At 39.7% G+C, this 27319-nt stretch overlaps 1 protein-coding gene across 1 annotated transcript in view; it reads left to right on the plus strand.

Moving 5' to 3' along the window:
- The window catches only part of LOC122554293 (ERI1 exoribonuclease 3-like), a 376858-nt gene extending 359605 nt beyond the window's left edge, over positions 1 to 17253 (plus strand). Inside the window, exon 8 of the mRNA XM_043699081.1 lies at positions 15680 to 17253. Coding sequence (XP_043555016.1) covers positions 15680 to 15706 — 27 coding nt within the window. The 3' untranslated portion in view covers positions 15707 to 17253. The remainder of the gene's footprint in view (positions 1 to 15679) is intronic.
- Positions 17254 to 27319: the final 10066 nt, after the last annotated feature.

Genomic DNA, 27319 nt, shown 5'->3' on the forward strand with positions numbered 1-27319 from the left:
CATTCAATATGATCATGGCTGCTCATCCTTAATCAGTATCCTGTTCCTGCCTTATCTCCATAACCCTTGATTCCACTATCCTTGAGAGCTCTATCCAACTCTTTCTTAAATGAATCCAGAGACTGGGCCTCCACTGCACTCTGGGGCAGAGCATTCCACACAGCCACCACTCTCTGGGTGAAGAAGTTTCTCCTCATCTCTGTCCTAAATGGTCTACCCCATATTTTTAAGCTGGTTCGGCACTCACCCATCAGCGGAAACATGTTTCCTGCCTCCAGGGTGTCCAATCCTTTAATAATCTTATATGTCTCAATCAGATCCCCTCTCAGTCTTCTAATCTCAAGGGTATACAAGCCCAGTTGCTCCAGTCTTTCTATTATCTCCATGGTGAGAGTTTGCAGAGCTCTGAGATACAGAGAGATCTGGGTGTCACGTTAGTACAGAAGTGTAGTAAGTAATCAGGAAAGCTAATGAAATATTCTGGTTTATTATGAGTGAAACTGAATGCAAGAGTAGCAAATTATGCTCGAGTTATAAATGGTATGGGTGCTACCGCATCTGGAGTATTGTGTACAGCACTGGTCATTCTACTTAAGGAAATATGTTAATGCATTGGAAGCAGTTCAGAGAAGATTCAATAGACTAATGGCTGGAATGAGTGGATTACCTTATGAAGAAAGGCTAAACTGGCTAGGCCTGCATCCTCTGGAGGTTAGAAGAGTCAGGGGTGACTGAATTGAAACATATGAGATGCTGAGAGGATTTGACCAGTGGATGTTGAAACATGTTTGCTCTTGTGGTAGCATCTAGAACTAGCGATTATACTTTAAAAATAAGGGAACATCCATTTAAAACAAAGATGAAGAAATATTTTTTCTCTCAGACGGTTGATAATCTTTTGATTTCCATTCCTCAAAAGGCACTGGATTCAGAATCTTTAAGGCAGAAGCAGATAGATTCTTGATTACTAAAACGATAAAAGAATATCAGGCATATGTTGGGGTGCCTTTACTGAGAAGTTCTTCCTTCCCGCCCTGCATGTGGAGCATCATCCTGCCTGCCCTGTCCAAGTTGTTGATAAAACTTGGACAGTAGGGTGGCTCAGTGGTTAGCACTGCTCAAAGCACCAGGGAATCTGGGTCAGTTCACCCTCCACTGTCTGTGTGGAGTTTTGTACATTCTCCCTGTTTCTTCTGGGTGCCATAGTTTCCTCCCACAGTCCGAAGATGTGCAAGTTAGGTGGATTAGCAATGGGAAATTTAGGGTTATAGGGATGGGATGAGTCTGGGCGGGATGCTCTGAAGGATCAGTGTAAACTCAATGGGCCGAATGGCCTGCTTCCACACTGTAGAGATTCTATGATTCTATGAACACCAAAGGTCAGCAAAAGAGCCATTACAGAGCCCACTTCAACAGTAATTGAGTTCCCCATGCACTAGAGATCCATCAGTTGCGCCAGGACCTATTATTTACAATTCCATTCAAAACGTCTTCCAACAATATATTCCAGAGAACAGACCATATGTTTTCTACTACAGATGAAAATTAAAACACTTATGCTCAATTGTATCTTGATGAATATAACGAATAAGAATAAGCTCACTTTGTTTACTTTGTTGGATGAATTACTTTTTTAGTAGCATGGGAAGAGCTTGGCTGAATTCTAATTATGCAATGAGAGTTGGTGCTGTACTATTACATAAACCCATGGATAGCGCATAATGTGAAATTTCAGAGAAATTCAATTATTCACTTTATAAAGATGTTTAGTTTAAGTAACTATTTGTATTTAAAATGTGCAGTTATAGTTTCCATGGACAACAACTTAAATTTGGATTTTGAGAAGGTATTTTAACACTCATGGATTCAGCAGGAATATTGGTTAACTGGGCTAAGATAGCAAATTGGATTTGTACTGTTCTGCAACTCCCTACCCTCTTAACTGCAAAAGGGGCTAGCAATTTCAGTCTCCCCATAGGAACAAGGGCCTAGTTTAAATGCCACAGTCCTGATAACATAAAGTTTGCATGCACTAATTTAACAGCCCACTAAGGACCTCATAGACTTTGAGTATAGGCCGGTGGTAGGTAGCATCATGTTGCAGGAGGTCTGGTTCAATGTTTTGTTTTAACTTTCAGAAATTTGGTGTTGGTTTCTCCTGGCCCATTAAGAATCATGGAGGCCCCGTTAAGTGTGATTGGCAATTGCTAAGTTTTTGTTAGGCAAGGGAAATAAGGATTACAGAGCAAAGCTGAATAGATTGGGTTCAAATATGCATTTAGATTTGGTCTAAACTAAAAGTGCTATGGATGCTGGAGATCTAAAAGTAGGAAGTGCTGGAGAGTCTCAGCATATCTGGCAGTATCTGTGGAGAGAGAAATAAGAGTTAATGTTTTGAATCCAAGATAACTCTTCTTCAGAACTAAGATTGAATGACATAATCTGTTTCCCATGTTACTTTCCCTATTCCTCCCTTACCTTGCTAGGGATAATGTTTGTGGGCTCCTGCTGACAGGCTGACCACCCACCCTTCACCTTCTGTCACCGCACCCTCTGAAATTGCACAAAGAATCCACCAGTACTGTCAGTATTCCACTGCTTTTATACAGAAATTGTGGCAAGTATTTCACATGATGCCCATGTATTTTAATTCCCTAGACCTCACATTCAGGGGTGCCAGAAAAGCCCCTGATATCCTCCCATTTCTACCCCTGGTTCAAATTGGGGCTGTAGTTTCATGTAAGGTTTGACAATTGTTTCTTGTATTCCTTACTCGTGTTAGCAAAGAACAGTAATTCATCTCACCAACCCTTCAAAAAAAACTCAGCAATTTTGTTGAGAGTTAGTAATCACACGTTAGGCATCCTTAATGCAATCCTAATACTGTACTCTATTGTGTCTTGTCCAACAAAAAAAAATCATTGTACAAAGGCCTGAATGTGAGAAATATTTTTAAAAAGGGTCTGTGATGAAGGAGTTAAAAAGAAGCAAGATTGTTCTGAAAGGAATCCTTGCCACTAATGGAAAGATCGAAAGCCTCTATATCACTTAGTACATGTCTACTTCCACTTTATACCTAAGGCATTCATTGTCTCAACTTTGGCTTGGTTCAATCAAACACAAGCCTAACATACAGCATCACTTGTGCATCAGGACATTGAAATATGGCTACAATTAGCTCAGATACAGTTCAATTATGATAAACAGTGCAGCACCCTTTAAGCTATGATTAAAAGGCCTCCCCTTTGATAAAGAGACCTAATTTCACATTATTATTGCCGGGGCTTGATTATAAAATACTCTCTGAATTTACAGTGAAGAGATGGATGTCGGGCCGTCTTTATCATCTTCAGATCAGTGGTGATGCAGAGCTCTTCTCCCATACCATTCATTTTGATTTTTTCAGCGTGGCACCGCTATAGTCTGCCACACACAGCTGGGCAAAGTCACCCTTACGGTAACAGCATGATAGATTACTGCACCATAATGAAATGGAGACATCAAGCCTCCACACAAAAACATAATCCAACAGGATTGGACTGTCCTGAATGGAGAAGAAGAATCACTTCTCTCTCAGCTTCATCAAGAAAAAAAATTACACATTGCAGTTCCAGTATCTTAAAGCTGCACTGTACAATTTTGATTTTCTTCACAGACTTTTTAAAATCTTGCTTTTTTTTAACCATTTCAAAACATTTAGAATTATTCCCAACATTTAAATATGAATGGCATAATCCTGTAAATATTAGTCACATTTTTGGTGAATCCTTTTTGAGTAAACATATTTTTGTCTTTTCAGTTTTTACATTAGTCAGGTTTTAACCTCTTCTCATTTTGTTCCCCTTTTCCTTTTTAATTCAGCCTTCTGTATATCCATCTTCTTTTAAAATCTTTATGTTTCAATTAAATATCTTTACAGAAATGTTAAATGCAAAAAGGATAAAATAATCATTTCAGTAAAAGTCATTTCAGAACTTTCTTCACTGAAACAGATTTATAATTAAACTGGATAATAATGAGGAATTTAAAACAATTTATCTGTGCGTTTTGATGTAAGAATCTTGAAACTGTTTCAGATGAATTGTTGTTTATTTTTATGACATCTTAGTACTTACTTCCATTGTCTAACACAGAATATGGGAGGACACAAAAAAAATCAATCTCAATCACCAATACGTAAAGCAAACAAATTCATAGGTCAGTTAGCTGCACAAAAACATGTATCAGGGCAAGGTCTAAAAGTAATCCAGGCTGATTTACAGGGTTACGATAGTCTGCAGCTTCAACAACTGCACCTCAATCATTGATGAGTTGTTTATTTTACAACTGACTACAACTATTGAAAATACTAATGGAACTGTCTTTTCTCTGGCTGTGCTATTCTTTCTGTACCTTTCACATTGGTATGACTTTCTGTGATTGAACTGTCCATGACATACACTATTTTTTAAAAAAAACTCTTCTTCATCCAAAGGAAATGTTATTTCTCTCACTGTTTACAACAATTCACATTGAATTGGCAGAGATCCTTTTTAGGTGAAATGGAGGTTTTCAAATAAAAAATGATGTTTCTTCTAAACTGAGCAGCCTTGCTTTTTACTTTACATTGGGCTTCTGTTGATCTGGGAAAGTAGTGATTAAGTGACTTGGTCAATTTCAGTGAAGGGTTGCCCACTTTGGAATAAGATGTTCAACTGTTGATGTACCCCTTTCTGAGAAACTTAAAAATCATAGCACTTGCAGCATCTAAAAAAAATGTTTTGAAAGAAGTCTTTGTATTTTGGATCGTCAATCTGGACTTCCTCACATTTAAAAAAGCATATTAATGCACTTTGCCTCAAATTTGCTTGCTCAAATCTGCTCAGAAGGACAGACAAATTATTAGGTAACATTTTATGCACTCTGGTTCGAAGTTGATGACTGAAACCTAAGATGGAAATTCTGCTGATTGTCCTCCATTTGTGATGAATCGTGTCATTTACCACACCTATTGTCCCAACAAGTTTGATACTTTGCCCACATTTGAGAAGTCTTAAGACAAATGTCAGCTCAGAATGACATTCAAAACTGATCTATGAAACACCGCAATTAAATTTTCTTTCTTACTTTGAGGCGGCACGGTGGCTCAGTGGTTAACACTGCTGCCTCGCAGTGCCAGGGACCGGGGTTTGATTCCTGGCTCAGGCAACTGTCTGTGTGGAGGTTGCACATTCTCCCTGTGGGTTTCCTCTGGTTTCCTCGCACAATCCAAAGATGTGCATGTCAGGTGAATTAGCCATGCTAAATTGCCCATAGTGTTAGGTGCATTAGTCAGAAGTAAATATAGGCAAGGGGGACGGGTTACTCTTCAGAGGGTTGTTGTGGACTTGTTGGGCCGAAGGGCCTGTTTCCATACTGTGGGTAATCTAATCTAATCTATTTTGCACACAAAGCACACAGGAGAGCTGCAGAAACTGTGTTGTGAACTTTATTGGCAGTCATTACTTTCTCGTTGATTTGCTCACAGGAATGTATAGTTTAACAGAGAAAGACTACCTTTATTTGAAGGTTGGAAATAGAAACCCAGCAAAATATCTTTCTGCTGAAAATTATATATTTTTAAATTAAGTATTCAATTTCAGAAGGGTGTTTGGGTTTGGGGTGTTTACTCATTATACTCATTGCATATTATCCAGTTTAGTTATAAATCTGTTTCAGTAAAGAAAATTCTGAAATGATATTTTTCTTCCAGACCAAATGGACTTGTGTGTTAAAAATGAGCAGATTTGTTGGGTGATGTCCAATAGCAAAAACAATTGAGGGGTCTTATTTTGATAGTTCATTAGTTTTTAATTTTTTCTCCCATTGAGAGAAGGTAGCAAGTAGTTGAAGACTTACAAAATGAGCATCCTCACGTAATGGTTCTTGGATTCCTTTTGTTAATTAGTGGATATAGAGATTTTATTTTACTGAGGTAAAGGTTGCTTTAGCAGAATCACCTAAACAGACTATCCTGTCCTTACTAGAGCAAACATAAAAAGCTTACAGCTAATTTGTGTACATCAAATCGCCATAAATTTGCAGAAATAAAAAATGGATTTACAACTCAGTGGTGGAGAACATATTGAAATAGTTACTGTTTTAATATTTGCTAATCTGTGAGCAAGACATTTTTTGAGATCTTCTAAATTAGCTTTTCATGCATCCAAAAATTATTAATTGATCTTCCACCAGGAGAAATCAGTCCTTGAAAGTGGAATAAATTACAACTTTGGTAGAGCCGATGAACCAGTCACTGAAGGTAGAACACAGCTCCAAAAGATCCACTGATTCAGTGGTGGATCAGATGAAGCGAAGAAAAAGCAGCAAAAGCAATAATGGGCTGGAGATGGATGGATAAGCAGAGTAAAATTAAAATAGATGCAAGCTGGTGAGTTATGTTATTTTTCAGTTCAGTCAAAGATTGCAAGTCACCAGCTCCAGGTTCATTGGCAAGTGTCTTTTTTACCATTGCTACAGCTCTATAGCATCTTTTAAAGAATAAAAATATACGGAAGTCACAATTTTCCAAGTGCTGTTCTTACAGGCCATTTTAAAATTACTATAGACCAGATTTCAACTATGACAGAGAGCCTTTCTCCAAACATCATAATCCTGCCCCTAAACATGGCAGAGTCAGGATCTGTTTCATACATGCACTTTTTACAGGGTCAGTTGGCCAGTTCAATTCGCAGCCAACTCTACTGAAGTGAGATTTTGGCAGCCTTGAGCCCAGATTTTCACTGAGTTCAGGTGCATAGAGACAAGAGAATTCCCAGCTCCATAAATCCAGCCTTTAAAAACAACTACGTAGACATTGAAAATTCAATTATGAGGCATTTGGACTGTGAGGACTTGTGAGATGAGGGCTGGAGGTCTATTTCATCATTTTTTTCTATATTTCAAAATTTTGGAGACAGGAGTGGATTCTTGAGGCAAGCCTTCATTCCAGCCAACCTCTGCACCCAGTAGCCTCCTTGATTCTGTAATCTGGTTTCCAGCATCTGCAGTCATTGTTTTTACCTCTGTAAGGGTTGCCTACCCAAACTTCTAATCCAGCACGCCAGCCCAGACTGAAAACTTGACATCCAGGCTGTATTCATGGAGCTGGAAATACTTGCATCTTTGCATACTTGAGCAAAACTCTGGGCCTATGTTTATAAAGAAAACAGTATTCTGCTGTGTAAGGACTTAAGATGGTGTACAGCATCCAGGGAACAGGAGATTCGACATTTCGGGCACAGGCCCTTCTTCAGGAAGAAGGGCCTGTGCCCGAAACGTCGAATCTCCTGTTCCCTGGATGCTGCCTGACCTGCTGTGCTGTTCCAGCAATAAAGTTTCAACTTTGATCTCCAGCATCTGCAGACCTCACTTTCTCCTTAAGATGGTGTATAATCCACTGATCCAATAAAATTATTCCATTACCAATTTTGACCTAAGAATGTGGCATTCCACCACCATATGACACTGGTCTTGCAGGACTAAGTTATTTTTCAATAATTTTGGCCTGATTAAGCAAATGAGGAATTAAATTATATTAAATTATGGTTATTTATTACATCCTATAAGGGAGGATAGTCACAGGGCTGAGGGTAAAAGGAAGGTCATGTGTTTATGGTTCAATCTACTATAAATTCATGGTGGCACAGTAATTAACACTGCTGCTTCACATTGCCAGGGGCCTGGGTTTGACTTCTGCCTTGGGTGACTGTATGGTGTTTGCATGTTCACTCCATGTCTGTGTGATTGTTCACTCGAGGCTCTGGTTTCCTCTCACAGTATGAAGATGTGCAGGTTACATAGATTGGCCATACTAAATTGCTCCATATTATCCAGGGATGGAAAGCTAGGTGAATTAGTCATTGTAATAGAAAGTTAGGATCTTTAGAGTTTGGAGCAGTTTTGATGGGCTGAATAGCCTCTGTCTGAACTGTAGGGATTCTAGAAAAACAATCCATCTAACAAATTTGGAAATGTAAAAAGCTTTTATGAAGAACCCAGTTAAATTATAAATTAATTTAATTTTGTACTTTGAAGTCTGTAACTAGTCTATGTATTTCAGTTTTATGTAGTTATTTTGAACTTGTTATTTACCTATTTTGCTGTAACTTGCAATGGTAACAGCAACCTCACTGTCAGCTAATCACTAAAAGCTTCTGAAGTATGCTATGGTTCTTACTAATGTGACTCCTGTTTCTTTAGAAGATCAGAAAGAGCCAGTGTCAATTTATGAAACTAATTTCAGTTGACACATTTCAGGCATAAATAGTTGTTGTAGCATCATAGATAGTTGTTATAAGTAAAATATATTGATAGGATGAGGAATTTTCCAGAATGTTTAGATGAATCAGTTAGATATTTGAGACAATATTAAATCACTAGGAAGCGACACTACATACTCTCAAACAGTTGTACAAACTAGTCTGCAGTTATCTTTGTAGAGATCCATGAAGTTAGTAAGCTAAAAGGAACAAAAAATTATGATCCTCCAAGTGATTCAAGGAGCAAGTCAGGTTATAGGAGGAAATGAAATCAGTAAGATAATCATCACTTTTAAAGAAACCAATTAGATATTGGAAACACACTGGTTAGCCAATCTGAGATTGATTATGTACTGTTTGTGCATTGACAAGCCAATTAAAGTTCAGAATGCCTTTGATCATGCACAGGGAGTAGTGGTTAACAATGGATAATAAATGGTGATTCTTTAGTTAATAGGTGAAAATTGTCATAGGTGATCTGGTGGTGGAAATAAAAGCGTTTTGGTTCCGTGTGATAGTATTTTCAAATATATATAAAAATGTGGCAACTGTTAAGAACCATAATAGTAGTTGTAGTATAGTGGTAGTTTCCCTATTTCTGGACCACAATGCCAGGTGTGAATCCCACCCGTTCCAGATGTGTGTCATAACATATCTGAAGAAGTTGTTTAGAGAATACTGAAATGGCGACTCTTTGTGGTTTCTTGACAAAGATAACTAAGACAGAAGGAATACTACCTCATTCTTGATGAAGGGCTTTTGCCCGAAATGTCAATTTTCCTGCTCCTTGGATGCTCCCTGACCTGCTGTGCTTTTCCAGCACCACACTCTTGACTCTAATCTCCAGCATCTGCAGTCATCACTTTCGCCTCGAAGGAATACCTCAGTCAACCATAGAGAATGAGAGACATGCTTCCAGTTAGTCAATAACTACAAGTTGATATTCCATTGTGAATCAACTCAAACCGTTGCCTTATTAAGTATCATTTATTTTGTATTTGGTTTTAATAAATTGTGTGAAAGTGGTGAAATCATGCCTGTAACTGAACAGGACTAGTAGACTTCAGATTGGCTTTCTCTATTGAGCCAATGTTTTAACTTGATATCTCACATTTGCTACTGCTGCTGCTATTGTGGATCCTTACTCCATTTGTTTATTGCATATTCACATTATCCAACATTGTTTGGGACAGTCAGTAAGAGCAACTTGGAATAAGGTTGTCTTATACAGATAAACTTATGAATAGATTCTATGCTTTCTGTCATAAGTTGGTAAACCTGGCATAACAGGTGGAATCTTACATCCTTTTAGATTTATTAGTCTTTGGGACCCATTTGTGGATCCACAGACCAATACTGCTGGCTTTGCATTTTTTTCAGTATATCTGTGGGCCAGTGACAAGACCCTCCTGCCTATTGCAAAATGCTGCTGTCCTGTTGTTTCAACAGGGGCGGGTATCTAGAGCTGTGGAGATATCGGTGTATCAGAAAGTTGCACCCATTTGATCCCTTAATTGACCTGTTGGCTACTTGCTGCTGCTGAGTAGGTAACTGTGATCGTTCCATCACTGGCAAGATTGCTCAGAATCAGGAATGTGCTGGGAAGCTGACCCCAAACTGCAAGTATCAAATTTTGCTCCTGTCTCCGACCTTCAAATTCAATGTGAGTTTTTTTTCAAACCAACTGGATCTATTGGAATTGGCCTAATTATAGATTTTAAGTGATCCATTGGACTGAATTAACCTGCCAATCAGAGCTCACAGAATGCAAAAAGGCATGAGAAAAATTTCAAATCATCAGACCATAAAAGCCTGCAGACCAGTGATGTGGCCATTCAGTCGTTCCAAAACCTGAGAGAAAGTGAAAATTGTTTTTCAGCTTTACGCTGTTGGAACAATTTTGAAATTGTGTGCAAGGAACTGTGGAGCAAACTAAATGGCTGATAAATATTAATGTGTAGCAGAAAAAAATGTGGAGGCAGAAGCAACTGAAACAGTAACACAGGTCTCGAGACATGCCTTGGGTCAAGTAATTGTGGGTAGACCTGCCCTATTTGACACCATCCCCAGAGGAGAGCAGTACAGCAATGAGTGTAAGACCAGTGTTGCAGTGTTTCTTTATTTGCTAAAGAAAGTTACTAACCAATATTTATTTAAACATTGATGCACTATGGGTACAACTTAGAATTGTGACTTTGCCGATCTGATCAATTCAAAGGATTTCACGTATATTGGTTGTAACAGAACATAACTACACCATCTAATATAGAACTAATGGCTAGATTGTATCATCAATTATTTCATGTCACATGAAACTGGAACAAGTGAAAAAGGTTCTACTGAAGTAGTGCAGAACTATCTTTCTGTACCTAGTGTAAATATTTAATAAATGTTCATCAGTTTGCAGGAATATGGTGTACAGTCTTCATCCACCATCCTGTTGTGATATTTATAGATGGTTACTTAAACATAAAGTAAGTGGTTAAAATTGCAGGAGACACTAAGGGTGACAATGGTGTAGAATTTACTCTGGCTGGGAGACTTCAGTACTTAGTGCCAAGAGCAGCTGGATATAACAACTATTGTCCAAGCTGGCTGAGTCCTAACAGACATTGCAGCAGGTGGTGAGGGAACCAACAAAAGGAGAAAAACACGTTTGATCTCATCTTTACCAATCCAACTGGAGCAGATGCATCTGTCCAAGTTAGTATTGGTGGCTGAGACTATTATTGAAAGTTTCCTCCATCATGAGTGGCACTAGCACTGTCCTGATTAGAACAGGCTTTGATCAAATCTAGCAATTCGAGCATCCATAAGACACAGAGGTCAATCAGCTGTAGCAGCAGAATTGTATTCAACCTTATTGTATTCAGCCTTATTGTATTCAGCCTTGTATATACCCTGGCATTGTCCCAATCTATCATTACCACCAGGCTGACAGACCATTCATGGTTCAATGAAGAGTGTAGGAGGACATGCCAGGATTAGCACTAAATTAGGTGTCGGCTTGGTGTGAAGTGACAAGATTACTTGCGTGTCAAACAATAGAAGCAGCATAAAATAGAAAGCCCTCAATCAGTTGTTCAGATGTAAGTTCTGCAGTCTTGCATAACCAGTCACAAATGATGATGGATAATGAAATAATTAACAGGAAGAGAGGCTACACAAATATTTTCATCCTGGGGGAGTACAGTACTTCACCTTCAAAAGACAAGATTGAAGAAGTGTGATTCGCTTTCAGCCAGATCTCCCTAGTGCACAATCCTTCTATGGCTTCCAGCAAACCAGGTGCCAGTCTTCAACCAATTCAATTCACTCCATATGATTTCAGCTGAAAACACTGTAAAGGCAGTGGATCTGACTGAGAAATCAGCAGGTCTGGCAGCATATATGGACAGAGAGACAAAGTTAACATTTCAAGTACCTCTTTCTCTCTCTCCACAGATTCTGCCTGACTTTCTCCAGCATTCTGTGTTTGCTCAGAATGCCAGCATCTGCAGTATTTTGCCTGTTCTAGTCCTGACAATATTTCTGTAACAGTACTGCAGACAATTTGGAAAGTTGCCCAGGCATCTCCTGTTCACAAAAAGCAGGAGAAATGTCAAACTTGGCCAATGACCATCTTATCAGTCTACTCTTGGTCATCAGCATAACAAAGCAAGGGATTGGCAATTATGTTATCAAGTGGCATTGTCTCGGAAAACTCTGCTTACTATTGCTCACTTTAGGTTCCGCAAGGGCCACTCAGTTCCTGACCTCATTACTACTTTGGTCTAAATATGGACAAGAATGTTGAAGTCCAGAGGTGAGGTAAGAGTGACTGCTGAGTCAGCATTTGACCACATACCAAATATCTAAGAGCCCCATCAACTGGAGCTAGTGGGTACTGAGGGAAAACTTTCTGCTGATTGGAGTCTTATTTAGCACAAAGGAAGATAGTTGTGTTTGTTGAATGTCAATCATCTCAGTTTTTGTAGGGAGTGCCCTTGGCCCAAACACCTTTCAACTGCTTCATCAATGAACTTCCCTCCAGCATAGGGTCAAAAGTGGGATGTTCACTGATGGTTGCAAGATGTTCAGCAAAAAAGAGAATTCCATTTAGAAGTCATGATGTGTGAGGAATTCAGTTGGAGTAAGTAAGTGAAAGATTTAAGAAGATAATCCCAAGGGAGGACTCAGAGGTTGTCATATTGCAGGGAATTAGTTTTTGAAACATCATGACTGCCTCTCCCAATTCCTCAATATCACTTTGACATCGGATTCAAATATGCAAGCAGGAATGAAATTAGAAAAGAAAGAATTTTTGATTTTTGACTGCAAGTTTCCAATCGGCAGTGTCTTGTTTATTGCAACCTGTTATTGTATGGTCCTTTTATATTTGAGAAAGGCCTCAGCTGTGAACCCCACTTGCATTTCTTCTGAGATTGGCTCACCTTTGTGAGGACCATGTTATTTGAATTTCCTTCTCAAGGCTATTGATGTGATGCAGTTTCTCAAATCCCTAAAAAAAAACACGAGGTTTGAAAGTTTATAACTACTGGGGGAAGTCTTCTAAGGAACCTGGAGCACCTCACAGTTAAATGTTTTGCCTCCTTAAAATGTGGCTGTTAGGCACTAATGTATAATTTGGATTTTTTTAAAATGTTGATTCATCACAGGGATCTGTCTTGCAAAGTTAAGTTGATGATTACATTAACTATCACAAAGTAAATGTTGAGATGCATTGCAGTACTTTTTCCAATGGGTTGAGTGCAATACTGCTTTTATATCTGTAGAAGAGTCTGCTCAAAACCTCTCACATATTTTGCACTGTGACACATGGCCATGCTGTTGAACATTTTAAAAACCTCCATTCACTACACTTCATTGGTTCACAGGCATTCTGCTTTGAAATCGAAAAGACACATCATCTGCAGCTTTTTAAAAAACATACATACAAACATGTAATGTTTTAGTTTCAACTGACTCAATTGTTAGTATTTCTCAGGATTTGTTTTGATATGGAGTTGCTGTGAATTATGAATACATGGGAATTATGAGATAGCATATTGGGAGCATGGGGATCTGAGGAGGCATGATGGGTGGAATGAACTACTTTGGTGTGCACTCACCCAGTGTGCTGCTTCAGGACTCAGAAGCCAAAACCCTACGTATGGAAATGTTCTGATTCTCATTTTCCAATAAAAACAAGGTTTGTAGCATTTCTACTTGTGGAAAAATGCAAAATCAGAAATGGCAACAACAGAAAGTGGTACTAGATCATTGCTTTTCAGACTGGAGGCATGTCACCAGCAGTGTTCCACAGGGATCAGTTCTTGGTCCTCTTTTATCTGTCATTTATATACATGATTTGGATGAGACTATAGAAGGCATAGTAAGTTTGCGTATGACACCAAAATTGGTAGCACAGTAGACATTGAGGAAGCTTTTCTAAGATTACAAAGAGAACTTGATCAAATGAGTTCAATCTGGGTAAATGCGAAATATTGCATTTTGGTACAACAAACAATAGTAGCGCTTACACGGTTAATGGTGAGGCCTTGGGTAGTGTTGAAAATGTGTTGCTGGAAAAGCGCAGCAGGTCAGGCAGCATCCAGGGAACAGGAGAATCGACGTTTCGGGCATAAGCCCTTCTTCAGGAAACTTCAGGGCTTATGCCCAAAACGTCGATTCTCCTGTTCCCTGGATGCTGCCTGACCTGCTGCGCTTTTCCAGCAACACATTTTCAGCTCTGATCTCCAGCATCTGCAGACCTCACTTTCTCCTTGGGTAGTGTTGTAGAACAGAGGGACCTCAGGATGCAGGTACATAATTCTTTGAAGTTTGCGTCATATTTAGACAGGGTGATTAAAAAGGTGTTTGGCATATTTGCCTTCACTGCTCAGTCCTTTGAGTATAGGAGTTGGGAAGTCATGTTGAGGTTCTACAGAACATTGGTGAAGCCTCTTCTGGAATACTGTGTCCAGTTCTGGTCGGTTGCTTATAGGAAGGATATTATTAAGCTAGAGATGGTTCAAAAGAGATTTACCAGGATGTTGCTGGATATAGAAGGTTTGAATTACAAAGACTGGATAGGCTGGGAGTTTTTTTTCACTGGAGCAGAGGAGATTGAGAGGTGACCTGGTAGAAGTTTATAAAATAATAAGAGTTGTCTTTTCCCTAGAATAAGAGATTTCAAGACTAAAGGCACATTTTTAAATGAGAGAGAAGAGAGATTTGAAAAAAGACATGAATGAATAAAAGGAACGAGCTTCCTGAGGAAATGGTGGATGTGGGTGCAATGTTTAAAAGACATTTGGGTAAGTTCATGAATAGGAAAGGTTTGATGGGGTATGGGCCAGGAGCAGGCAGGTGGGACTAGTTTCATTTCGGATTATGGTCACATGGACTGGTTGGGCTGAAGAATCTGTATGTATCAAAATGAATGACCAAGAATTCAAATATGAAATGAGAATAAACTTCCTTATCCAGTCAATGCTAAGAAGGTGGAACTCATGAGTTCAGGGGATAAGGAAGGTAAATGCTATAGATGTGATTAAGTGGAAGCTAATCAAGCTATAGGCCCTCTACTAAACTATGAAGGATGGGAAGGAGCTTATGTGTGGCATGAGCATCATCTTGCACTGGTTGGGCTGAATGGCCTAATAACATATAGTTCGTTCTGAAAGTTGCAAACAGGGTCCCATTTCATGCAGGATGTCTGCCAACTTATTGAGACCTTCTGAAAATTGTATTGAGAGCACTTAATCACTAACACGGTAGTAGCACAGTGATCAATAGAATTTTATATTGAACATTTGGAAAGCTGTTTCAGTTACATATCTAGAAATATGATTTCATGCACTATAATTTTCTGAAACAAAGACAAATGTTGCTGCAGGAACTCAGCAAGTCTGACAGCATCTGTCGAGAGAAATCAACTCTAAGAAAGTGAGGACTGCAGATGCTGGAGATCAGAGTCGAGAGTGTGGTGCTGGAAAAGCACAGCAGGTCAGGCAGCATCCAAGGGGCAGGAGAATCGATGTTTCGGACAAGAGCCCTTCATCAGGATTCCTGCTCCTCAGATGCTGCCTGACCTGTGCTTTTCCAGCACCACACTCTTGGCTCCGTGAAGAGAATGCAGAGTTCACTTTGTGTTCATTTTTATTAATTTCAAATGAATAGCAACGTGCAAAGTAATCTTTACTTAAACCAGCCTTTCTCCGCATTGTGGTATGTAATAGGTGAATGTAAAATCAGTGTACAAGCAAAGAGGATGTTTACAAATCGATGAGCAATACTCGGCCATTTAGCTTTTGAAGCTTTTCTTTGATGATTTTCCCGTATTCCACATTGTACAGCTAGTGTTTATTTTAAATTCTCACTGTAAGATTCTATATTTTTTAAATGTTCCCAAACAGATGACTGCAAGAACATTGCCAACATAATGAAGGAATTAGCACGAAGGGGATTCACTTTCAAACAAACTGGATCAAACCTCTGAATATGCTGCAGAAGAAAAGAACATGTCTCACTGCTTTGAAAAAAAAATCATTCAAGGATATATGGTAAAAATAAATAATTTCACGTGAGGCATGTAAGCAACTATTATAAAAAAATTAATTCAGTTATATCAAAATGACTCATACTAAGATTTTCCCTCCTTCATAAAGTGGAGCAATCTGCTGCTAATTGACAAGTAAAACATGCTTTTTTTAAAAAAATTGTTAATTGAATGTTATTTCTAACTTGAAGAGGAAGATTATTTGTTTAAATTGTCCAAATTCCTAAACTACAATGGAATATACTTATACCCTTACTGGTGTCTGTTTATTTTTAGCATGTTTTGTACTTTAAATGTCTACGTCATAGGCAGTTTACAGAGACAGAATAATATTAGAGGAAAACTGGTCATGAAAGCCTACCACTATAGTACCACCTCAACCTAGAATTTTCATTCAGCTAGGGTTGGTAACACAGCTACAACACACAGAAATGGCAAAAGGTAGGTTGGGCCAAAAACCTGCAAGCCCACCCTGTGCACCAGGGACTACCATAAGATGAATGAGAGAGCTCCTGGGGCTCTGGCAAGAAGTCCATAAGTTTAATGATTGAAGAGCTGGGGATTAGTAGTGGCCCCTACGAAAGGGCCAAAATATTTGCTTCCCTTATGATTTCAGTCCAGACCATGTTCAGGTATTCAGAATATCTGTGCTCTCTTTAATAACAGAATCCTCCTCTTGTCACCCCAGTGCATGTCTGACTGCAGCACTGCTCCATTGTCTTCTGACAATTCCAGGCCCTCAATTTGTGACAGTGACTCTGTGGAAATCCACCCAAGGTAGATAATGACACCAAACACGCTAGCTCAATTGCTATTGTCCACGGAGGTGTCAAAACATGTGTGCATTATTTAGAACTGTATTCACAGTTTCACCGTACATTGCAAAAATGACATTCTCTCTGTCCACACAAGATCATACACATTTTCATTTAAATGTCTATTTCCTTAATATCATCTAAGAATTATGTGATAAATCATTGTAAAAGCATTTTGGTTTTAAAGTATTGCTGGCTATTTATCTGCTATATTTCAATTTTTCCAGCAAGTTCTTTTTTCTATTTTACTTACTAATTCAATCCATTTTTCCAAGTGACAAGGAATCAAAGTAGTTGTTGCCTGTAATGTTAGTGAGTTTCCCAAATTAAGATGCTGAATTTTCCTTAAAAATTCAAGTTGAGGAGGCATTTCAAGAGAAACTTCTTGTGAAGTGGAAGAGATAGGTGGAGGAAAATTATTATCAAATAGCTAAACCACTGGTAACTTATCTCTGCTTCTTAATGACAATTACCTGTAAAGGGAGGAACAATCTTTAGTTTAATCTTAATAGTCAATCAAGTTTAACATTTCATTTACTAATTCTACACTAAAAGAACATACTGGCTGATCCTTATTATGTAAAACTTTAGTTCATAATAAAATGCTTTTCTGAAATGGAGTTCTTCCTTAATATATTGTATGGTGCAGGTTATTTAATTCTAAGTTGTGTATCTTTCACTTTCTTTAAGAAATAGTTTCACATCTTGATAGTCCTTGTATTAAAATTGATGATGATTACCAAAAAAAAAGTCACAACCTAATTATGGTATAATGGTTGCTAAACATCACCACAAGATCATGGTACAAGACTAGAGCACGAAGTCCTGGGCTGAATCTCACCATGGTAGAATTCAATAACTATTTAGAATTAAGAATCTAATGATGACTATGAAACCACTGTCAATTGTCAGGAAAAAGCATCTGGTTCACTAATCTCCTTCAGGGAAGGAAATCTGCCACACTTGGTCTGGCATACATGTGACTTCAGATCCACAGCAATGTGCATGACTCTCAGGTGTCCTCTGAAATAGTGTAGAAAACCATTCAATTCCAGCAATTAGAAAGTCTGAAAAAGGAATGAAACTAGACAGGCCACCTAGCACCAATGAGGAGTCAATCAAGGGAAGGTACAAAACGTGACTACACGCATACCGAACAGCATAAGCAGCAAGTGTTAGACAGAGCTAAGCAATCCACAAACAATGGATCAGATCTAATCTCTGCAGTCCTGCCACATCCAATCGTGAATGGTGGTGGATAACCAAATGATTCACTGGAGGAGAAGACTCCACAAATATGCTCATCCTCAACATTGGGAGAACGAGAAGGATAAGACTGAAACATGCACAATAACTTTAAACCAAAAATGCTAAGTGGTTGACCCATCTGAACCTCCTTCAGAGGTCCTCAGCATCACTCCACATAATATCAAGAAATTTGATACTATAAGGGCTTTGGGTCTAGACAATATTTTGGCAATAGTACTGAAGACGTGCTTCAGAAATTGCTACACTCCTAGCCAAGCTGCTCCAGTACAGCTACAACACTGGTATCTACCCAACAATGTGGAAGATTTCCCAGGTGTATTCTGTATACAAAAAGCAGGACAAATTCAACTTGGCCAATTCCTGCCCCATCAGTTGCTCTTGATCATCAGTAAACATAGAAAATAGGTGCAGGAGTAAGCAATTGGCCTTTCAAGCCTGCACCACCATTCAACAGTATCATGCAATTTTAGTATCCCATTCGAAAGTGTGGTGCTGGAAAAGTACAGCAGGTCAGGCAGTATCCGAGGAGCAGGAGAATTAACATTTCGGTTAAAAGCCCGATTTCTGATGAAGGACTTTTGCCCAAAATGTCGATTCTCCTGCTCCTCGGATGCTGCCTGATCTGTTGTGCTTTTTCAGCACCACACTCTCAATATGGATCTCCTGCATCTGCAGTCCTCACTTTCTCCTAATTTCAGTATCCCACTCCTGCTTTCTCTGCATACCATTTGATCCCTTTAGCTGTAAGAGCCATGTCCAGCTCCCTCTTGAATATTTCTAATGAACCAGCCTAAACAGCTTTCTGTGGTTGAGAATTTCACAACTCAGGGAAGAAATTCTTCCTCATCTCAGTACTGAATGGCTTACCCCTTATTCTTTGACTATTCCTCTCTGTTCTGGACTTCCCCAACAATTAAATGTTCCAGGATATAGATGCTTCAGAGAGGACAGAGAGGGAAGTAAAAGGGGGGGGGGGGGGGGTGGAATTGCATTGCTGGTCAAGGACGATATCACGGTTGTGCTAAAGGAGCACACTATGGAGGTCTTGGGATAGTGAGGTATTATGGGTGGAGCTGAGAAATAAGAAGGGTGCAGTTACACTGTTGGAGCTGTATTACAGGCCTCCCAACAGTGAGTGTGAGGTAGGAGAACAAATAGATAAACAGATTATGGAAAGATGTAGAAGCAATATGGTAGTGGTGATGGGAGATTTTAATTTTCCCAACATTGACTGGGATACACTTAACGTCAGAGGTCTGGATGGGGTAGAATTTGTAAGAAGCGTCCAGGAGAGTTTTCTAGAGCAGAATTTCAGTAGTCCGATGAGGGAATGGGCCATATTGGACCTGGTACTGGGGAACGAGTTAGGCCAGGTGGTAGAAGTTGAGATGGGGGATTTTTTTGGGAACAGTGACCACAATTCTGTAAGTTTTAGAATACTCGCAGATAAAGAAGAAAGTGGTCCTAAGGGAAGAGTACTAAACTGGGTCAAGGTCAATTATATCAAAATTAGGCAGGAGCTCGGAAATGTGGATGGGACACAGCTATTTGAAAGGATGTCCACATTTGAGATGTGGGAGGCTTTCAAAGATAGGTTAATGGTAGTGCAGGATAGACATGTCATGTTGAAGGCAAAGAATAGGAAGGGCAAGATTCGTGAACCATGGATGACAGGAGAAATTGTATGACTAGCCAAGAGGAAAAGGGAAGCATACATAAGGTTTAGGCAGCTAAGAACAAAACGGGTCCTGGAAGAATATCGGAAGAGTAGGACAAGTCTTAAACGAGGAATCAAGCGGGCTAAAAGGGGTCATGAAATGGCTTTAGGGAGCAGAATTAAGGAGAATTCCAAAGCATTTTATTCTTGTATAAGAAGCAAGCGGGTAACTAGAGAAAGGATTGGTCCACTAAAGGATAACAAAGGAAGGCTGTGTGTCGAACCTGAGAGAATGGGTGAGATTCTGAATGATTACTTTGCATTAGTGTTCACTGAGGAGAGGAACATGATGAATGTTGAGATTAGAGATAGAAGTTTGATTAGTCTGGATCACGTTGACATAAGTAGGAACATGTGTTGGGTAGACTAGAGGTTATTAAGGTGGACAAATCTCCAGGACCGGTGGGATCTATCCCAGGTTGCTGAGGGAGGCGAGAGAGGAAACAGCTGGGGCCCTGACAGATATCTTTGTGGCATCTTTAAATACAGGTGAGGTGCCGGAGGACTGGAGGGTTGCTCATGTTGTCCCCCTCTACAAGAAGGGTAGTAGGAATATTCCGGGTAACTAAAGACCAGTGAGCCTGACGTCGGTGGTGGGAAAGTTGCTGGAGAAGGTACTGAGGGATAGGATCTATTTATATTTGGAAAAGAATGGGCCTATCAATGATAGGCAACATGGTTTTGTGCAGGGGAGATCATGCCTTACCAACTTAATAGAGTTCTTCGAGGAAGTGACCAAGTTGATAGATGAAGGAAGGGCTGTTGATGTCATATACATGGACTTTAGTAAGGCGTTTGATAAGGTTCCCCATGGTAGACTAATGGAGAAAGTGAAGTCACATGGTGTGCAAGGTGTTCTAGCTAGGTGGATAAAGAATGGTTGAGCAACAGGAGACCGAGAGTAGTAGTTGAAGGGAGTCTCTCGAAATGGAGAAAGGTGACCAGTGGTGTTCCACAGGGGTCAATGTTGAGGCCACTGTTGTTTGTAATATACATAAATGATCTGGAAGAGGGATCTGTTGGTATGATCAGCAAGTTTGCAGATGACACGAAGATTGGTAGAGTAGCAGAAAGCATAAGGGACTGTCAGGGAATACAGGAGGATATAGATAGACTGGAGAGTTGGGCAGAAAAGTGGAAGATGGTTTTCAATCCAGAAAAATGTGAGGTGATGCATTTGGGCAAGACTAATTCTAGAGTGAATTATACAATGAATGGAAGAGCCTTGGGAAAAGTTGATGGGCAAAGAGATCTGGGAGTGCAGGTCCATTGTACCCTGAAGGTTGCTGCACAGGTGGATAGAGTGGTCAAGAAGGCGTATGGTATGCTTGCCTTCATTGAACGGGGTATTGAGTATAAAAGCTGGCAAGTCATGTTAAAATTGTACAACACATTTGTTTGGCCACATTTAGAATACTGTGTACAGTTCTGGTCGCCACATTACTAAAGGAATGTGGACGCTTTGGAGAGGGTTTACAAGGATGTTGCCTGGTATGGAATGTGCTAGCTATGAAGAAAGGTTGAGTAGGTTAGATTTATTTTCATTAGAAAAATGGAGATTGAGGAGGGACCTGATTGAGGTTTACAAAATCATGAAGGGTATAGACAGGGTGGATAGAGACAAGCTTTTTCCCAGGGTGAAGGATTCAATAACAAGAGGTCACGCTTTCAAGGTGAGAGGTGGAAGGTTTGAGGGGGATACTCGCGGTAAGTACTTCACACAAGGTGGTGGGCGTTTGGACGCGTTGCCAGCAGAGGTGGTAGAGGCAGGCACAGTAGATTCATTTAAGATGCGTCTGGACAAATGCATGAGTAGGTGGGGAGCAGAGGGATACAGATGCTTAGGAATTGACTGACAGATTTAGACAGTACATTTGGATCAGCTCAGGCTTAGAGGGCCGAAGGGCCTGTTCCTGGGCTATAAATTTTCTTTGTTCTTTATCAGGAACATTCTTCCCACATCTAGTCTGTCATCATCAGGACTTTATATGTTTCTGTGAGATTCCCCCCATTCTTCTAAATTCCAATGAGTAGAAGTCCAGTCGATCCAGTCTTTCTTCATATTTCAGTCCTGCTATCCCAAGAATCAGTTTGGTGAACCTTTGCTGGACTCCCTCAATAGCAAGAATGTCATTCTTCAGACTATAAGACCAAAACTGCACACAATACTCAAGGCATGGTCTCACCAAGGCCCCGTATAACTGCAGCAAGACATCCATACTTCTTTACTCAAATCATCTCGCTATGAAGGCCAGCATGCCATTAGATTTCCTCACTGCCTGCTGCACCTACATGCCAACCTTCAGCAACTGTTCCACCATGACACCCAGGTCTCATTGCACCTCACCTTTTCCAAAACTGACACCATTCAGATAATAATCTGCCTTCCTGTTTTTGCAGCCAAAGTGGATAACTTCACATTTTCCACACTATATTGTATTTGCCCACTCAGCCAGACTGTCCAAGTCACCCTGCAGCCTCTTAGCATCCTCTTCACAGCTCATATGCCATTCAGCTTAGTGTTGACTGCAAATTTGGAGAACTTGCATTCAATTTCTTTAACTAAATCATTCATTTATACTGTGACCAACACTGAACCCTGCAATACCCATTCGTCAATGCCTGCCACTCTGAAAAGGACCCATTTAGTTGAACTACTTGCCTCCTGTCTGTCAACCGGTTCTCAATCTGTGGCAATACATTACCTCCGATACCATGAACTTTCATTTTGTCTACTGATTTCTTGTGTGGAACCTTTTTAAAGTCCAGAAACACAACATCCATTGATTCATCCATGTCCACTGTACTGATCACATCCTCACTAAAGTGATGGGATGTGTCATCAAGAGTGCTGTCAAGCAGTACCTGCTCAGTACTAACCCATTCATCGATGTCCAGTTTGGATTCTGTCAGTGCCACTCAACTCCTGACCACATTACAGCCTTGGTTTAAACATGGACAAAAAGAATTGAATTCCAGAGATGAGGTGAGAGTGACAGCTCTTGACATCAAGGTCACATTTGACTGAGTGTGGCATCAATAAGCCCAGCAAAACTGGAAATAGTGGAATCAGGGGAAAATCTCTGCTTGCTAGATCATACCTGTCACATAGGAAGATGGTTGAGCTTCTTGGAGATCAACTAGGAGAAAGTGAAGACTGCAGATGCTGGAAATCAGAGCTGAAAAATGTGTTGCTGGAAAAGCACAGCAGGTCAGACAGCATCTAAGGAGCAGGAGAATCGACGTTTCGGGCATAAGCCCTTCTTCAGGATGCTGCCTGACCTGCGCTTTTCCAGCAACACATTTTTCAGCTTCTTGGAGATTAGTCATTTCAACTCCAAGATAACTCTGCAGGAGCTCCTCAGGGTAGTGCCCTGGGCCCAAACATCGTTAGTTGCTTCATCAATGACATTCCCTCTGATATAAGGTCAGAAATATGAATATTTACCAATGATTGCACAATGTCCAGCACCATTTACATCTCCTCAGATACTAAAGCATTGAAGTGCATGCAGGACGACATCCAGGTTTGGGTCAAAAATTGGCAAGTAACATTCACACTGCATGAATGCCAGCTAATAATTATCTCCAATAAGAGACAATCTAACCGCTGCCCCTTTAAATTCAATGGTGTTACCATCACTAAATCCCCCACTATCAACATCTTGGGGGAATACCATTGACTAGAAACTGGAATGGACTCCCATACAAGTAAAAGTGGCTACAAGACCAGGTCTGAGGCTAGTAATACTGTTGCAGGAAACTGACCTGACTTCTCAAAGCCTGTCCACTATCTACTCGTAAGGCATGTGGTGGAATACCCCTCAATTGCCTTGAAGAGTACTGCTCCAACAACTTTAACACCATCCAGAACAAAGCAGTCTGCTTCATTGGCACATCAATAAACATTGCTTCACACTACCAGCAATGTGCACTATCTAAAGGATGCACCAGAGAAATTAATCAAAGATCCTTAGACAGCACCTTCCAAACCCAAGACCACTTATATCTAGAAGGACAGGGATAAATGGGAACACCGCCAACTGCAAGTTCCCCTCCCAGCCACTCGCTATCCTGACTTAGAAATATATTGCCATTCATTTAGTGTTTCTGAGTCAAAGTCCTCCAACTCTCACTTCAGTGGACTGCAGCAGTTCAAGGAGGCAGCTCACCACCACCTTCAAGGGAAACCAGGGACAAACAATAAACGCTGTGATGCACAGTCCAATGACTGAACTAAAATCAAGTCCAACTCATACCAGCCGAATGACCTACAAGTGAGAAGTTATTCTCTGATTAACAAAATAAGCCACTGCAACCAAGCTTCCTCTTTCAGATTAATCATCACTGCCTGAAAGGTATTTATCACTTAGGAAATACTAACTTCCATTTCAGTGTGTTATTACTATACTATGAATGACACTTCCCATGTTGCAACTACACATAAGTTTGTTAAATGTTCTTCTCTTCCATTACGCACTGACTTGGTAGCATTTTTTAAAGCTTTAATTGCCACAAGGTTGTCCAAATTAAACTCATTCAGGAGAACCTTGACTGCATGAATTGCTTCCTAGCCTTCATGGGATAATCTACCACATAATCATTTCGACATTTTCTGAAGAAGGCATGATTGGTAAGTAACCTTGTTTACAAGTTTTTTGCGTAAATGGGGATTACATCTCAAGAGCAAGACCAATCCACTAAAAGACCAGATAGGCTGCATTCTTATTTCAGAAAACAGCATGTAAAGGATATGTTCAGTTTATTGTTAAATTTAACCAGTGCGTGAATGGTTACTTCCTTTATACAGCGTCATAGAGTTATACAGCATGGAAAAAGACCCTTCAGTCCAACTCATCCTTGCCAACCAGATATCCTAAATTAATCTAGTCCCATTTGCCAGCATTTTGCCCTATCCCTCTAAACCTTTTCTGAATCCATTCAAGTTTCACAACATCTTTCCTATAACAGGGAGACTAGGTTTGAAAAATGTATTCCAAAAATGGCCTCACCAATGTCTTGTACAGCCTCAACATGACCTCCCAACTCCTCTACTCAATGATCTGACCAATAAAGGAAATGCCTTCTTCACTATCCTATCTACCGGCGACTCTACTTTCAAGGAACTATGAACCTGCACTTCAAGGTCTTTTTGTTCAACAACACTCCCCAGGACCTTACCATTAAGTGTATAAGTCATGCCCTAATTTGCCTTTCCAAAATACAGCGCCTCACATTTATCTACATTAAACTTCATCTGCCACTCCTCAGCTCATTGGCCAATCTAATCAAGGTCCTGTTGTACTCCAAGGTAACCTTCTTTGCTGTCCACTACAATTTTCGTGTCACCTGCAAATTTACTAACCATTTCTCCTAAGTTCACATCCAAATCATTTATATAAATGACAAAAAGTAGTGGACCCAGCAATAATCCTTGTGGCACACCGCTGGTCACAGGCCTCCAGTCTATAAAACAAGCCGCCACCATCACCACCCTCTGTCTCCGACCTTCAATCCAGTTCTGTATCCAAATGGCTAATCCTCCCTGTCTTCTGTGATATAACCTTGCTAATCAGTCTACCAACACGGAATCTTGTTGAACACCTTATGGAAGTCCTTATAGATCATGTCCACCACATTGCCTTTATCAATCCTCTTTGTTACTTCTTCAAAAATTTCAATTAAGGTAGTGAGACAATTTCCTTCACACAAAGCCATGTTTACAATCCCTAATCAGTCCTTGACTTTCCAAATATATGTAAATCTTATCCCTCAGGATCCCCTCCAAGAACTTGACCACCACTGATGTCAGGCTCACCAGTCTATAGTTGCCTGGCATTTCCTTACCACATTTCTTAAGTAGTGGCACCAAGTTAACTAACCTCCAGTCTTCCAGCCATCAATGATACAAATATCGTGGCAAGGGGCCCGGCAATTACTTTTCTCGCTTCCCACAGATTCCTAGAGTACACCTGATCAGGTGCTGGGTATTTATCCGCCTTTATGCGTTTTAAGATGTCCAGTACCACCTCTTCTTCAATTTGAACATTTTTCAAGATGTCACTATTTATTTCCCCACGTTCTCTATCTTCCATGTCCTTCTCCCCAATAAACATTGATGCAAAATACTCGTTTAGTATCTCCCCCATCTCCTGTGATTCCATACATAGGCAACTGAATTGCTTTTCTAAGATTAAGCTTGATGGCAATGAGTGAGAAAAACAGGATGCAGTAAGTGGCAATATTTGTCTATTATAAATCTTCCGGATTCTAGAGTGGCATTCATATATTACTTCATATTTTTTAAAATCAAACAAAACATACAGATACTCGAGATGTCATCTTATTTTCTTTTGCTTTTCAGGCCTATAACATGTCTGTTAAAACAAATAATCAATACATTCATAGATCATCTGGAAACTTCACAAACCATTTAATAATCTCATTGTCAAGTTAAATGTAGTAATCCATTCACTAAAAATTGTGTTTACTTCACCCTTTAATCAACTTATGATGGAACACACGATTTCCTCTGTCAATACATTTTACATTATTGATGTTAATGCTTCCACCACTTTTAAAATGACGGCTTCCATTTAAAGCTGAAGGATCACCAGTGTTGATTTCTATTAGGGTCCAAATCTCAACAAAACATAGCTATAAAAATAGAATATGTGTCTATAACGGAAATTTATCAGGGTAGATTTTTTTTTAAATTTGCATTATAGTGTTATTTTTCAAAGCAGCACTAAAATCTGAGAGAAAAGTGTTGGAGCTGAATGAGTGAATGTTAAGGTGAAAACTTTTGTTTATGAGTGCATCTGCCAATTTAATTTGGAAGCAAACACAGTTACACAATAAAATACTTTGAGAGCCATTAAAGGACCCAGTTGGGTCTGAAATATCAAATGATTAAAGATGGAGCAAAGTTAGCTCGGCTATTTAAATTTTCAAGGAAGCAATGTCTTATGAAATTCCACGTGACATTTAAGGCAAGGGAGAGTTATGGAACAAAGAATGAATCAAGAAAGATCTGCATTGTCACCATAAAAGGTTATATCCCAATTCCTCACAAGTCAATATCAGAGCTTTTCTTCATAAGCAATCTGGTGTAATGCCACTTTCCTGCTCAATCTTCATATCCTTTAACATGTTTTTCTCAAACAACTATGTGAATTTATGGACTCTGCATCAAAGATCTTTGGCAGAGAATCCAAAATGTCAGACACACTTTGTATTAAAAGATCCCATGTGTTCCATTGGTACCAATTCATCACCATCTCATACCCTTTCACTATCTAAAATTTCTATTTGATCACTCAGTAAATGTCATAATTCTGATGGATTTTTAAAAAATGTATCAAAGGTGTTTTTCTACCCAAATGGTGGGATATAACTTTTGGTCTTGGAATGCCCACAGTCGACAGGTCATTTCCCAGGGCCTTGCACTTCAAAGTGAATGAATATTCAATCAGTACTACAAGCTTAGGAATATTATCATAACAGAAATGGCTGCGTTGGTCAGGGCCAAAGACATCTACAGCTTCTCTGTGCCATGTCCCTGACGTCTGTAAGGGAATTAATCTTATGCTTCCAGATGCAGTCATTCTTTTATTCATTAACTCACTACTACTAAATTTCCTACTTGAATAGCCATCTCTTCAGGATGCCATTCACAATTTCCCTCCTTGAATCA

Source organism: Chiloscyllium plagiosum, chromosome 11 (genome assembly GCF_004010195.1).
Source record: "Chiloscyllium plagiosum isolate BGI_BamShark_2017 chromosome 11, ASM401019v2, whole genome shotgun sequence".
NCBI classification, from domain to species: Eukaryota; Metazoa; Chordata; class Chondrichthyes; order Orectolobiformes; family Hemiscylliidae; genus Chiloscyllium; species Chiloscyllium plagiosum.